General features: G+C 43.7%; 1 protein-coding gene across 5 annotated transcripts in view; it reads right to left on the reverse strand.

Moving 5' to 3' along the window:
• The window catches only part of DEPDC5 (DEP domain containing 5, GATOR1 subcomplex subunit), a 119377-nt gene that overhangs the window by 44527 nt on the left and 58490 nt on the right, over positions 1–16360 (reverse strand). For 3 of the 5 annotated variants that reach the window (XM_087423931.1, XM_014786947.2, XM_004429736.3), the window contains exons 25-31: positions 12021–12086; positions 8893–9076; positions 8288–8448; positions 3982–4099; positions 3371–3538; positions 2487–2706; positions 974–1107 (exon numbers count right to left, since the gene is read on the reverse strand). In XM_087423931.1, coding sequence (XP_087280057.1) covers positions 974–1107; positions 2487–2706; positions 3371–3538; positions 3982–4099; positions 8288–8448; positions 8893–9076; positions 12021–12086 — 1051 coding nt within the window. The remainder of the gene's footprint in view (positions 1–973; positions 1108–2486; positions 2707–3370; positions 3539–3981; positions 4100–8287; positions 8449–8892; positions 9077–12020; positions 12087–16360) is intronic. The other 2 variants (XM_004429738.3, XM_004429737.3) reach the window with 1 other exon arrangement.

A 16360-nucleotide genomic window follows, 5' to 3' on the forward strand; every position in this document is an offset into this window, starting at 1 on the left:
TGCCGTCTCAAGCAAGAGGTGTCCTGAGAATTGTAGCACTTACTGTTTATAGAGGGACCACACACTCAAATGTTAGAGAAGCTGGTCAAGGAGACGACTGAGGGTGCAGGACAAGTCCAAGACCAGAGGGCACAGGAAACCAGAGGGCACATGCCCATTCTAAAGTGCCAGCCCCCCATGGCTGGGTGTGAATGTGGACCCAATGTTAACTGAGCCTCCACTATTTCAAACAAAGTTGGATTTTACATATTATCTATACTATATTGTTTTATGTATTATACAATCATGCACATTTTATGTACATTATATATTTTTCCACACAAGAAATCATATAAAATCCAGATTTTATAGGAAATCTTCAAACTGAAAAAATTTGGCTCAAATATTTTTAAAATATTTTGTGTTTTTAGGGCAGTGAAACTACTCTGTAATGATGGCTACATGTCATAAATTTGTCTAAACTCATAGAATATACAACACCAAGAATGAAACTTGATGTAAATTAACTACAGACTTTGGGTGATTAGGATGTGTCAACACAGGTTCATCAGTTGTAGCAAATGTACCACTCTGGTGGAGGATGTCAGTAATGGGGGAGGCTATGCATGTGTGGGGACAGGAGGTATATGGGAAATGTCTGTACCTTCCACTCAATTTTGCTTTGAATCTAAAACCGTTCTAAAAATAAAGTTTATTAAAAAAACAAAACAAACAAAAAAACCACTTTGTGGGCCAAATTATCTTTAGTTCAAATTAAGCCCAGACTGCAAGTTTATAACTTCTGACCTATGTCACATTATTCGATACTTACCAGATTATTAACCTAGCTTTCTTCTCATATGTGTATTTTGTAAATTATAGGCTCCTTGCAAATAGAAATCATATTTCATCCCACTCACAAGAGTAGGGCACTGAAAGGTGCCTGTAGGGGCCTGTAGGGTGGGGATGAATCTGTCTCCAGCCGGGCACTTACTTCTGACTGGCCTCCATCTCCAACAGGGCAGACAGAGCTGAGGTTCCCTTCTTCCCAACCGGGGGGCCGGTTGACTCGAGCGAGTGCGTGGAAATGGGGCCAGTCATTTGCAAGCCTTTCATGGTGGTCCCTTTCTGAAGCAGAGAAGAGGAGACCAGGCCATCAGCCTGAGCGGGCTCCCTCAGTAGACGCCACTCACGCCCCCGAGCAGGCTGCTCCATCTGCTGCCTTCAGGCCTTGGGAATCCAATCAACAGAGTCCAGGAACACAGGTTCTCAGTATTCAGTAAATGCCAGAAAACTGCTTTTCCCTTGAACTGAAGGTCCCAAGTGCCTGCTGGACTCAAAACAAACTGCTTCTTTGAGATGGTTTATGCAAATCATCCCATTTTACTCTCACAATCGGTCTAGGAAGTAAATAATGTTATACTTGATTTACAGAAAAAGAAACTGGGTCTCAAAGAAGTTAAATAACTTATATCAAATCCCAGTGGAGCTGGAATTCAAATTCCAGTTGCCTGACTTCAAAACCAAGGTTCTTTCCACTCCATAAGCTCCCCTGGAAATGTTTCTAATCATAAGTGATGCTGTGTACAAAAGGCAGCTGGTGTGGGTTAAACAACATTGAACTTGAGGTTAAAAACAAAAAATAAAAACACAGCTGATGATGGAGCACTACTCAGCAATTAAAAGGAATGAACTGTTGATCCAAGTGACAAGTTGGATGAATCCCAAAGGCATTATGCTGAGTGAAGAAGGCAGCCTCAAAAAGTTACATATCATATGGTTCCATTTATGTGACATTTGGAAAAGACAAAAGCCTAGTGATGGAGAACAGACTAGTGGCTGCCAGGGGTGAGAGACAGGGGAGAGAGTGACTATAAAGGGTAGCATGAGGGAGTTGTTTTGAGTGATGGAAACTCTTCTGTATACTGATTGTGGTGGTAGTGGTGGTGACATGAATCCACACATTTGTTAAAATTCTTAGACCTATACGCACACACACACAACCATGCTGAATCTGAGATCTGCCCTTTACTAGCTGGGTGTCCTCAGACATACCCCATTACCCCCATGAGCCTCAATGTCCTCAGTGGGTAGTGTGTGGTTGAATGAATGTCCAAGGGTGCTGGAAACTCTAAAAGTAATATAAGGGTAAGCAAGTATTGCTGCTGTTACTCTCTTGAGCGAGTTTCTCCTCAGCAAACCAGGACCACATCACCTAAGTTGCTGCACTGCACACCAGGTCCCACTTTGGAAGCACATGAAGGAGCTGTGTCCTCCGGTAGGCAGGGGTGGCCCTATGCCACAGAACACTGCCCAGTTGCTGTGTGTACCCTATCCCTCCCTCCTTCACCCTGCACTGGAAGAGAACAGACTGTTTCAGATTTAAGATAAATGCTGGACAGTTGTGGAGTAAATAAACCAGCCAGCAAGAGGCCTCTGAGATAGGAAGAGACAGTTCCTGCATCCCAGACCAAGCACAGTCCCCAAAGGGCCCATGGAGCCCTCACCCGCATCATGCGATCTGAACGATGCCGCCTGCGGATCCGGTTCAAGCCCTCCACAAAGCGGATAAAGCCATCCAGGAGCTGCCACTCCTCCTCATCTGCCCGGGGCCTGTCCCCATAGATGTCGCAGTGGGCCTCCCCCTCCGTGATGCGCTTGGTGGCAGTGACACAGGCTGGCAGGAGTAGAAAGCGGGTCCTCCAGAACTTCAGAGACTCGATTAAGCTATGGAGGACCAAAGGGAAAAAAGGGGGTGGTGGTGAGAAAAAGTAGATAATAAAAGCACTCCCAATGAACATACCATCCCAACCCTCTTTCTGGAGTTGGTGTTGGGGGGGGTCCATCTCCCCATGAGTACATGTTCACCTGAAGCTACAACTCATAGCTTCATTTAAACATAAGCTCTGAAGAAGGAACTTGAAGGCTGCTTTTCCTTTATATTCTAGAGACGTCAGAATGCATCTGTGCACCCAGGCCCAACGAAGTGGTGGCTCTTTATCATCACAATTATAAATCACACATAAAAATTAAAAATGAGACACCACAAGTAGTCAGGAAAATGTTAAGAACATGATCTGCACTGATATTTCACCACAGAGCACATCATCACCAAAGGGGTTCTTTTGGTTTTTGTTTTCTTGTGGTAAAATACATGTAACATAAAATTTACCACTTTAACAATTTTTAAGTGTGCAATTCAATGATATTGTTGTGCAACCATCACCATGTCCATCTCATCACTGAGTTTTTAACCCAATGCAGATGTGCTTTTGTTTTTCCATTTTCTTATAAAGCAGACATCATTTTGTAATCAGAAAAAAGGGCAGAAGTGTTAAAACGCAGATACACCCAAGGCAGCATGACAGAAAGGCAAAGCACACCCTCTGACCTGAAGTCCTCGGAGCCGGCAGAGCAGATATACTGGTCCAAGTAATTCCACTTGTACTCCTCCAGCCGCTCGTGGGAGAACTCCACCCAACAAGATACGAACTCCGAGTCTGAGTGGGAAGGGCAGAGGCTGTAGGTGTAGTGGATCTGGGCAGATTCATAAGGGTACCTGAAAAATAAAGAGCATGCCCAGAAGTCCAAAAGAGAACCCCCCTAATTCTCCTGTACCTTTTCTGTCTCAATACACTTAGCACCATCCTTGGCATTTAACCCTCGACCACAGTAACCAACTCATCCCAGGGACTGGTAATGAGATTTCTCAGATCTTCTTAAACTTTCTCATTCTTCTATCCTTACATTCCTTATTTGTAATTAGCTTCTTACAAATGAGGCTGAACATTACAAGCTGAATCAAATCCCTTTTGGAAGTCGGTAAGCTATAACCCTAAATAACCCTAGACAGCAAAACAGTAACTCCAAAAGGAAAACCAGCCACTCGACCTCTTCAGTTTGAAGTATGTGTTATGTGGACAGTATGTGTTATAAACATAATTTAGTAAGTGGATGCAATTCAGGACAGTAGCTGAAAACCTTAAATATCCAAGGACTCACTTGGGAAGGTATCGTGTCACTGTGATCATCTTATCCTTCAGCGTCACTTTATGGAAAGTTCTGCCCATACTCAGCCAGTACTGGTCCTCCTCCTCAGGGCGGTTTCGGGACACAAGGCCTAACACAGAAAAAAAATCATTTCCTTCACCTGGGTGAAGGTCATTCCCTTAACAGTAATTGCTTCTTTTCCATATAGATTCAGAAAAGAATGAATAAAAGAGACAACACTTTCTTTTGAAGAGCAGTTTCATAGAAAAGAGTTATTCTTGGTCAAATAAAAACAAAAAGGCCTGAAGATTTTCCTGTTACTGAACCAACCAGCAACAGGTTAGAGCTTGGGGGTGCTGACAGCACCTAGATGACACACTCAAAGCTGAAGAGCCTCATGCCTCATCCTCTGAGAAGGAAAGTTCTGGAGTAGATGTTAATAGGCTGAGAGACAACTGTGGGACTAAAACGGAACTCTGCTCCACCAAAACACAGGCTGCCCACTCTGGCATTTGAGGTCCTCACCCCAGGGTGGCAGCCAACCTAGCTTTCTGGCCTGAGCTCCCACGACATCCAAACCGCTATACCACGTTTCAGTCTTAAAGGATCGTTTATTTATTTGTTGTAATTTCCTTCTCCAAACATTTGCTCCTGTTGCTTCTTCTGCCTTCTCTTTCTGGACCACTATTAAAATACTACAGGGCCAGCCCCGTGGCTTAGCGGTTGAGTGCGCGCGCACCGCTACTGGCGGCCCGGGTTCAGATCCCGCGTGTGCACTGACGCACTGCTTCTCCGGCCATGCTGAGGCCGCGTCCCACATACAGCAACTAGAAGGATGTGCAACCATGACATACAACTATCTACTGAGGCTTTGGGGGAAAAAAAGGAGGAGGATTGGCAATAGACGTTAGCTCAGAGCCGGTCTTTCTTAGCAAAAAGAGGAGGATTAGCACGCATGTTAGCTCAGGGCTGACCTTCCTCACAAAAAAAAAAAAACCAAACAAATAAATAAATAAAATGAATAAATAAATAAAAGGTCTTAGGGAAAAAATTAAAAATAAATAAATAAAAAATAAAATAAAATACTATAGATCAGGCCAGCCCCATGGCTTAGCGATTAAGTGCACGTGCTCTGCTACTGGCGGCCTGGGTTCAGATCCTGGGCGCGCACCGACGCACCGCTTGTCCGGCCATGCTGAGGCCGCGTCCCACATGCAGCAACTAGCAGGATGTGCAACTATGACACACAACTGTCTACTGGGGCTTTGGGGGAAAAAAGGAGGAGGATTGGCAATAGATGTTAGCTCAGAGCTGGTCTTCCTCACAAAAAGAGGATTAGCATGGATGTTAGCTCAGGGCTGATCTTCCTCACACACACACACAAAAAAATACTACAGATCATTCAAGGTCCGTTTCAAATGCCACTTCCTCCAGAAAGCTATCAGACACCATCAGTAGTCTGAATTCTACCCTAAATGTAGCCCCTTATGTGTATGTCTCATAATCTTAAAAGTTACAGGAGGCCCAGGCCCAAATCTTATTTGTCTTTATATTTTCAGTGGCACTTGATACAGGGCCATGCCCACAGTAGGTATTCAAAAAATATTAGTTGAATTGAGTTGAACATAGAAAATAATGACGAATTAAGAAAATGACAAGCTTTCAAGAGAGTAAAAATAGTGCCTCGACGAACAACTGAGCTAAGACAAGATCCCTGGATCTAGAGGTGAAACACAGTCCCCTCGTTCAGCTGGTCAAACAGTGGCAGGGAGCATGGGAGCAGTCAGGAGAAGAACTGACAACAGAGGCTGAAAAGATCATCACTGTCAATGCAGAAATTTCCCAGATGATGCCGAGGGAGTGCCAGGCAGGTTGCACATAAGAGGCTAGGCTTTGACTCCGGGGACCCCAGGTTAAACCCCAGCAATTTCATTTGCCAGCTGTGTGATTTGGGTACCAAATCTCTTCGAGTCTCACTTTCTGCAACTAGAAAGAGGGCCTGCTTCCATCCCAGCATTCCTTCCTTCATGCAACAAACACTCTGCTGGCAGTCAGGAAGACGATGTCTTGGGATAATGCTCATGGGCACCTTGCACAGTATCCTGATACCTCATTCTAAATTAGGTGTATCGCAGTTATTCCTGTTTTTATCCAGCATAGCACTCTTCACAATCTGTGATCAAATGTACACTTGTGGTTTATTAGTTTAAAGTCTGTCTCCCCAGTAGACTGTAAACTCCAAGCACAGGGCTGATGCTGTTCTACTCACTACTGGAACAGGGTCCCGCTCACAATCAGTAGTCAAAAAATTTGGGATCAATGAGTAGCATAGGCTCACTTATAATGGCCTCGTTTCGAGCAATTATAACACTGGTATCATTTCTGTTACTACAGAAATAAAAGGGATTAAATTTACTAAAGGAGAAAAATAGCCAGAAAGGGTACAGTCAGGTAAATAGCCTCCAGCCAACTAGCCATGACACGAGGCTCGTGAATCAGCCAGAATAGAACTGGACGCTAAGGAATTACAGACCACTAAAGTTCATTGATCACCTATTCCAGAGAAAAGCAAGCAGGCAGCCTGGACGGGGCCATTGACATTAAACACAAATTCATTCCACTACTCTTGGGATAAAGAACAAAATCCTTCACGTGGTCCTGTAAGGACTGGGTTTCCTGACATCCCTGGTCACATCTCTGGCTTACTCCCTGTGCTCCACCACATGAGCCTCCTTTTTGGTGCCCAGAAAGTGTCACAATGTCTCCTGCCACAGGGCCTTTGCACATACCAATCCCTCTGCCTGGCATGCTCTTCCCTCCTCCTCCTGCCCTACACCCCCAATCTGTTTCTCCTAATAACTCCTGCATATACTTCAGGTCTCAGCTCAAACATCACCTTCTCAAGGAAGCTGTCCTTGATCCTCCAGACCAGATTAGGTCCCGTATTAAATACTCTCACAGCCCCTGGACTTTTATTTCATAGTCTTTATCACAACATGGAATTATATTTCATAGTTTGACTAATGTTATTTTTCCCCACTAGGCTATAAATCCCCCACAGAGCAGGAGCTTCAAAAATACTGTTGAATGAGTGAATGAATGAATTCATGTATTTATATTGTAAGCCAGGCACAGTGGTTTCCATTGTGGAGGACAAAGAGATGAAGCTGAAATAGTCCTAGCTCTCAGAAAGGTTACTATTTAGTAGAGTCTAGAATATGAAAAGAAGGCAACATGATAAATTTCACTAGGGGCTTTCAAAATTCATAAGGAGTCCAGAGCTTCATCGTAAACAATGGGGCCTAGATCAGATGGCCATTAAGCTCCCTCTAACAGGTCCACAATTCTATGATCCTCCGGCCAGAGGAGCTTTAATGGAGCCAAAGATGATCTGAGGTTTTGAGCTAGGTGATTAGGGGAGTGGGGGGTCTCTTTAGCTACAGGGAGGAAGCAGGAGACTAACAGCTGCTCATTGATCGTTCCAGGAAGTGATCGCTGCTTTCTGATTCCAGGCACCCACACTTAATTCTCTTTGCCTGACTTATTTTAAGATTTTATTTATTCAGTTTTTCCCCCCAAAGCCCCAGTAGATAGTTGTATGTCATAGGTTCACATCCTTCTAGTTGCTGTACGTGGGACTCGGCCTCACATTGGACGGAGAAGTGGTGCCTCGGGGCGCGCCCGGGATCCGAACCTGGGCCGCCAGCATCAGAGCGCACGCACTTAACCGCTAAGCCACGGAGCCGGCCCGCCTGACTTATTTTAGAAGAGCTCTCCAGAGCCTGGCTCTAACTCAATCGGCGTCACTGAGTCTTTGTCGCTTATTAGTCTCTGCCACTCACAGATGACCTATTCTTGCTTCAAGTCACTAAGCTTCAGTGACAAACAAGATGAATCCAGAATAGAAAAAAAGAAACATAAACTTCAGGTTTAGGTAACAGCTGAGAACCTACTGTGTGTCAGGGACTGTGCTAGAAATAAATACAGGTTTCTGGGTCTAGAATAGTCACTACATACTTCCACAGCTCAGTACTGGCTCAGCTGCCTGCTACTCTGAGGTGTTGCCCAAGACAGGCTGTAACATTCCTGAACTTGGTCATACCCTCTTCCTTAAAAGGAGAGGTGTAGATTAAAGAGAGTTTTAAGAAATCTGCACCCAGTGGCGACTTTATTCCTCATATGAAGTAAAATTTAGAAAGAAAATTTTGTGTTAAAAAAAGAATTACTCCTAAATTTATCTATTCTCTACCATCTTGAGAATCTTCTTGCACAAATTTAGTAGAAAAGAAAAAATATACGTCCAAGGAGAAGAACTCACCTCGGCTATAGAGCGGGCTGCTGCTCAAGGGGGGCGGGACGGCGGGGCTGGGTTTCTGAGCCTTGGGCTGCACTATGATTTGGTAGCCCTGCATGAGACGCTGGCAAATGAACTCTTCAAACACCTGCTGGGCCGTCATCTGCACACCCTCCTCGTCCCTCCTGAAATAACAGACAATTGTCCACAGGGATATGCTTGGCCCAGAGCAGAGTGACACTCAGAGTCCACAGCCCCATCCTCTCCTTTGCTTCAGACCCACAAGCCAGCCCTGACAACCATTCTATGGTGGTTCATAAAACTAATATTGTAAGTTCAAAGAGATGGAAAAAGAAGGCAGGTCATCTGATACCCAAACGGGTAATCTCAGAAAAGATCAGATTTACTGTGCCCAGAACGACGACATTAGAAAACATGAGAAAGGACCAATGAGGACAAATGGTTAAAGAAGGCAGGTCAATAGAATTCTAAAGAAAAAATTAACAGTTCTTGCATTATAAAGTTTCCTCAATATAAAAGGAAACAAGTTTGAAAATCCAGTGTTTTAAGGCACACTTGGACATACCCGGACCCCTCACAAAGCAGGGCGCCTCTCCTCTGACACCCACCTGTCCATGTCCGCTTCCGGGAGGAGATCGTAGCAGCCCTCCGTGTAGTCGTTCTGCAGGCCCTGGCGGTCGGGGAAGTAGTCGGTAGTGAGGGGGAGGCACGCCGGAGTAGTGAGAGACTTCCAGTCCACTCCAACTGTGCAACAGAAGCCTGGCACTACAGGGGGAGCAGACAGTGTCAGAACTGCCTCGTGTCACAGGTGAACACGATGTGTGTGGTCACCAGGGCAGGTGTGGGACGTGGGGGAGGGGAATGCGAAGGAGGGGAGGGTGGGAGGAAAGTTCATGGTAAAAGGTGATAAAATTGCCAGGAAAGGGACGGAGAAGAGGAGGGGGGTGGGGGAGGGAGAAAGAGAAAGAGAAACAGAGATTGTTAGATAATGCAGTGCCCGTGCTTATCCATCCCACCATGCAAATGGGATTCACAGCTGATACCTTTCATGTTCTGCCGATTCTGTGGCTACAGCCGCAAAGTCAGTGAGGTTACCACAGGGCAGGGCAGGCAGAGTTACGTGTGGAAGCAAATCAACATTCCAAAAGCAGATGGGAGGCTCAAGCCCGAGCCTCTCCTGGGGACTGCAGAGAGGCTGGGTGGGGAAAGGAGGAGGGCTCAGCCGGATTTTGGAGCAAACAGCACACGGTAGCAGAAATCAGAAACCTTTCAGAATTGCAAAAATACGTCACAGATCCAAAAGGGTAGGAGGAGAAATCAAGGAAGGATGTCTGGGAAAGTTATGAGGCCAAAACTTTCAGGGACAGGGACAATCTAGAAATAAAAGCTGCCATCCGCAGAGTGGGCCCAACCACATGGGTCTTTCCAAAATTGCCGGCTCTTTGGTTAAAGCAGGGTTTTTCCATCTCGGCACTACTGATATGTTAGACCACACAATTCTTTGCTGTCGGGGGCTGTCCTGTGCTTTGAGGATATTGAGCAGCATCCCTGGACACTACTCACTAGATGCCAGCGGCATCCCCTGGTTGTGAAAACCAAAAATGTCTGCAGATACTGCCACATGGACCCTGGAGAACAAAATCATCCCCAGCTGAGAATCACCAAGTGAAAGTAATAGGGCAGTTATCTCTTTAAGTGAAGATTATTTTTCAAATCTCTATACAAGGGAGCAACATGAAGCAGAAACACTCCATGCCTTTGCCTCTGAGTCCCAAGTAGGATCCTCACACACCTTATTTCTGCACAGTGCTATATGGCTTACAGCACAATAACCCGTTATCTCATTAGCCCTCATGTTGCCTGGTCCATGGAGCAGGTGTGGCAGCATCAAGGACTCCTTTAAACACCTGGCCAAGCCGAACCTCCCAGAGGTTATAGTCTCTGCTGAGGGATCTTTCCACCATGTAGTAACAGACACACACTGCTCAGTACAAGAGTCCCACTGAACTCAGGGTCAGAGTTAGAAGAAGAGAACTGGTGTGCTAAGTCACAGTGGGAAAAATGCCCCACGCAGTGCCACTGCCCTGGGGAAGATGATTTGACCTGCGACAGGCCTAATCCCATGGTCTACACGGGTCTTGGGTGTTTTCTTGTTTGTTTGAATTTTATTTTATTGTGGTAAGAACACTTAACATGAGATCTATCCTCTTAACAAATTTTTAAGCGTACAATACAATACTCAATCTAGGCACAATGTTGTACAGATCTCTAGAATTTATTCCTCTTGCATAACTGAAACTTTATGCCCACTGATTAGCAACTCCCCGTTTCCCTTTCCCCCTCAAGCCCCTGGCAACCACTATTCCACTCTCTGATTCTATGAGTTTGACTATACACAGATACTTCAAGAATTCAAAACATAGCCCAGAATAGCCTAACTAATCACCCCAATTTCCCTATATGGCAGATGAGAGAATAAGCTTGTTCCTACTTTCTGGTTAGAAATAGGAGCAGAAGGAAGAGACTTCATCAAAGCCACAGTGGGGAGCCAAAAGCAGAAGACAGCTGTATCTGGATGTCCTCCTAGATCGTTCTGGCCCGCATCAGCTTCCTGACCCTCAGGATTATAAAAACCTTTTAGAAATACTTTCTACTGGGCGCACACCAAGATACAGAGAATTCAAATGCCTGGTCCAAAATCCCATGGTGAGAAAGGTTCCCAGGTCTCAGTTTAATGATTTCTTTCCCTGGGAAGAGTGTGGCCTCTTCTCTAACTCCAGTATCTTCAGGCTCTGCAAAGAAGGCCTCTGAGGAGGTCCTACTTCAGAACCATCAAATTAATAATGATAAACACAGATAACAAAATCCAGTGCTGGGATTGTAGAGAAAGAGGCTCATCTATTCATTCCTGGGAGCTTTCCAGAAAATAATCAATCTGCCAACTATACTTTGGGAAATATATTCCAAGGACATGAACCAAAAGAAAAAATATACCCACTGCACCATGCATTATATCTGCATATATATGCTGTCACTGAAAAACTAGAAATCACCCAAATGGCCACCAATAAGAAATGATTATTCAAACCAGGATAAAGTAATGTGTTTGATATTGCCAGTAAAAATGATCAATATGAGGGACCTGAAAAAGCAGTGAGAGAATTATTAAGTTAATCATAAGTGGGGACAAAAAGACTCAGTGATGTATATACACTGGTCACAGCTCAGTAAAACCAAGTCTGTCAAGCAATAGGAATTTTTTCCAATATTTTACTATTGTAGATATTTAGATGTTCTCACTGCACAGCTCTTTCAATAGACAAAGATGATTAAACAAATGCAACCCAGCCAAACATTTTCAACTACAGGTATATAACCAGTTCCAGCTCTTACTACTTCTTTCCGACTTTTCCCCAGAGCCATCATCAGGCATTTAAGGTCAAAGGCCAGCTCCGGACTGGCAGGAAGGCCTCATGCGAATTCCGAATTCCGTTATTCTTCCCATGTGCCCCTGAATCACATTCCAGAACAGGTCATTTGCCACTCTCCTCTCACTCTCCATTGGAGAGGCTGCAGAGACTTCCCTCACCACATTGCCTTCTAGTACCTCAGAGACATGTGGACTTCCAGACCATTCTCTTCCCACAGGGCTCCCTCTTGCTTCCTCACATTCTGAACACCCCCACCCCCACCCCACCACCACCCTCACTTTCACCAGTCGGTCGCTCCCTCTTACTTGGGTCTGGAGAGGTAGAAACACTGTCCTCTAGAGAATCCTTATTCTGGGTCCTAGGATTCATACCTATGGAAAGATGAAAACAGCTTGTTTCAATGTGGCTCATTCTGCAAAAAAGTTATGATTGAAAAAGCCTAAAATTATAGCCAAAAATAAATATGCGAACCAAGTGCAAACTCTGTGCTCAGTATTTCAAACAACACAAAAGAATCAATCAAAGAAAAATGAGCAATCTAAAATTTGGGAATAAGCCAGACCTTTACTCCGAGGTTATCAATAACATTCTTTGCCCAACGAGATCTTTAGTGCACACAGGCACACACACACAAAAGCAAAAAGCAACACACTACTTATTTTAAAGAAATTGACATATTTCAAAGTCATTTCAACTAATTAAAGCAATCTTTAGCAAATATAAAGTGACCTATTTAAATTTAGTTCACTCAACAATCATCCTTATCTTCTGGAATTTTCTTCCCCAAATGATGGCTTTCTGGAATATGACACAGAACATCAAAACTCACTACTTTAAGAGAAAAACATGGGCTGGCCCTGTGGCTTGGTGGTTAAGTGCGCGCGCTGCAATGCTGGTGGCCCGGGTTTGGATCCCGGGTGCGCATCGAGGCACCACTTCTCCGTTCATCCTGAGGCCGAGTCCCGCATACAGCAACTAGAAGGATGTGCAGCTACGACATACAACTATCCACTGGGGCTTTGGGGGGAAAAAATAAAATAAATAAAATCTTAAAAAAAAAAAAAAAAAAAAAGAGAAAAACAAAGGGGCCGGCCCAGTGGCGCAAAGGGGTTAAGTGCGCGCCTTCCACTGAGGCGGCCCGGGGTTCGCCGGTTCGGATCCCAGGCGCGCACCGACGCACCGCTTGTTAACCCATGCTGTGGCGGCATCCCATATAAAGTAGAGGAAGATGGGCACAGATGTTAGCCCAGGGCCGGTCTTCCTCAGCAAAAAAGAGGAGGATTGGTATCGGATGTTAGCTCAGGGCTGGTATTCCTCACAAAAAAAAAAAGAGAGAAAAACAATGATTTTACCTATAACTGGGCTGAAAGGAAAAATAGAAAGATTCTTTGAAATGCAACTTATTGACTGAAAAGAAGTAGAACTAATTTTAAAACACACATATCAATATTTAAATGTCCCTTTCAAACATACATATTTACTAGAAAATTATGATACTATAAGAAGGATTGGAAAGATCCTCATCAAACTGTCAACAGCAGCTATCTCCAAGAAGCTGGAAGAGGTAAAAGAGAACTTCTGCTTTTAATCTAAATATTTTTGTATCATCTGAATCTTTTATAAAGAACAAATATTTATAAATCCCTTGTGACATCTTTGAAAAGACAAGCTACAACCTGGGAGAAAGCATTTGCAAATCACATATCTAGCAAAAGACTCTAGAATATGTAAACTCTCAAAACTCAAGAGCAAGAAAACAAAAACCCAATGGGAAAATGGGCAGAAGATGTGAACAGACATTTCAGCAAACAACATATACACAAGGCAAATAAGCACATGTAAAGATGCTGAGCATCATTAGTCATTAGGGAAATGGCAACTTAAAAGCACAGTGAGATACCTCAACTCACCTCTTTGGCTAAAATGACTGGTCACACCAAGTGCTGACAAGGATGTGGAACAACTGAAACCCTTATCCATTGATGGTAGGAATGCAAAATGGTGCACCATTTTGGAAAACAGTTTTACAGGTTCTTTAAAAGTTAAATATATATTATTATTTGACCCAGCAATCCCACTCCTAGGAATTTACCCAAAAGAAATGAAAATTTATGTTCACACATAAGTTTATGTAAATGTTTACAGTGGCTTTATTCATACTTGCCAAAACCTGGAAACAACCCAAATGTCCTTCAACTGGTGAAGGGATAGACAAACTAGTACATCCACACAATGGAATCCAACTCAGCAGTAAAAAGTAACAAAAGTTACTACTGATGCATCAACAACTTGGATGAATCTCAAATGCATTACACTGAGGGAAAGAAGCCAGATTCAAAAGGCTGCAAATGGTGTGACTCCGTGTGTATGACACGCTGGGAAAGGCAAAACCAGAGGGACAGAGAAGAGATCAGTGACGGCCAGGAGGGGTTGAGTACAAAGGTGCGGCACAAAGCAATTTCGGGGATAATGGAAATGTTCTGTATCTTGATGTGTTTGTTGGTGGTTACAGGACTCTACGCATTTCTCAAAACTCATAGAAATGTACACTAAAAAGTGAATTTTACTACATGTAAATTTAAAAATTAATAAATTTTTTAAAATTTAAAAAGATGATGTCACTTGGCCAAAACAATTTTAGAACTTTTTTTGGAACTGCCTTCAGAAGATTTTTAAAAATCACTAGTCATCAAAATAAGCAGATACAATTATTTAGTCAAACAAATACAGTGTTTCAGTTTATTCAAACCCACACTGTGAGCCAGATATGAGGTAGGTATTATCTCTTTTCCACAGACAAAGAAACTGAGGCTCAGAGAAGATAAGTAATTTACTAAAGATCACACAGTAAGTAGGTGAAACCTGCTTTTAGACTCTTCTGCTCAACTCTAAAGATGTTCTCTTTCCTGACTATCCATCTGGGGCACCAGTTTTCACCTATTGAAAATATATCTGTTCTTTATCAACAGCCAAACCCATTTGGAGCTAAATTTTCTGAAAAAGCTATCTTGGCTGACAACATCCATCTTCATGCAAACACAAAGCATGACTATAAAGAAGCAATGAGGTGGATTTTCTCGTTCAGCCTGAGAACTGGTATGAAGGCAATTACAAAATTGGCATTCTCAAAGCACTCTGAGCAATAGGAGAATAATTAAATACATCACCTCACAGGTTTAGATGCTAAATTTAATCATTAGATCACCTTTTTTTTTTTTTTTTTTGGAAGAAAACCCAATGCAGACTTGGCCTATAAAACCTGAAATTCTTTTTTTTTTTTTTTTTTTATTTATTTTTTTTTTTTTTTAAAGATTTTATTTATTTTTTGCCCCCAAAGCCCCCGTAGATAGTTGTATGTCACAGCTGCACACCCTTCTAGTTGCTGTATGTGGGACTCGGCCTCAGGCTGGACAGAGAAGTGGTGCCTCGATGCGCACCCGGGATCCGAACCCGGGCCGCCAGCATCACAGCGCGCGCACTTAACCACCAAGCCACAGGGCCGGCCCCATGAAATTCTTACACTAATTATCAGTTCAACTTATAATTGTGTGAGCAATCGTTTGAGTTCAAAGAGGCAAACAATAAAAGGGTTCTCAGAGCAGCTTTGGCTCCTAGGCCAAAAGTAGACTTGGGCCATCTCTAACGGATACAAACACATTCAAGGCCACCAGCCTTTATGCTACACACACACACACCCCACAAACTTTATTTTAAAGAAACATTTATTTTAAAGAAAAACATTTAAAGAAATAAATATTTTAAGGGCATCTACGAAGTTACTTACACACAACATCTTTGAGTTCAAGCCCAACACACTGCCTCTCCCACCAACTCTGCCTGAGGCTTATTTTCAGTCAAACAGCCTTTCTGTTGGCATACAAAGAGCCCCAACAACCTGAGATGACAGAGGTGGGACCTCATGGTCAGTCAGCTCTGCTCCAACCCAACATTTGGGAATGAACCTCATTCTCAAAGTTCAAAGCCAGACACGCAAGTAACTTGGGGAACCAACCTGAGAAGAGTGATCTAAGTTTTGTCTTTTGACATCTGTTCAGAGTCAAGAAGTCTGAACACAGTGTTCTATGGTCATTAACCTTAGGCCCAAAAGGGTAATCAGTGTGGGGTCTTTGGAACTGGTCCCAGGTGACATGGAGAAGCCTGTGCCTAGGGCAAGTCATGTCTCCTCTCTGGGCTACAGAGATGGCACTTACCCATAAAGAACCTAACCTGGCCTGGATGAGTGACTCTGAGGCCTTTCTTCTAGCCTCAGCGTGCTATGACTTTTTACTTGAGCTCTCAGGCCAAATCTGCTGCATGTACCTAATACTCAACACGAACACCATGTTGGAGATTCTGAGTCCCAATACTAAAGAGAAAGAAAGCACAGCATCCATTTATTTTCTTTTCAAAATTATCTAGAGCACTTATCCCCAGTGAAGGGAATGACACTGACTAACAAGTCTTATAAACTGGTGCCCAGTTAAAAAAACAGAGGGATAAAAATGATCTGCCCAATCCTACCAACTACCTGGGCCCTGCTGGGCAGCACGGTGAAAAACAAGTGAACAGTGCAGGTCCAAGGCCCCTGTCAACAACGCTCAAAATAAAATTCTACGGGGCCAGGAGGGAAACCCACAGAGATGCC

The sequence above is a fragment of the Ceratotherium simum genome, chromosome 35 (genome assembly GCF_057802395.1).
Source record: "Ceratotherium simum simum isolate JZ-2026a chromosome 35, ASM5780239v1, whole genome shotgun sequence".
NCBI lineage: Eukaryota > Metazoa > Chordata > Mammalia > Perissodactyla > Rhinocerotidae > Ceratotherium > Ceratotherium simum.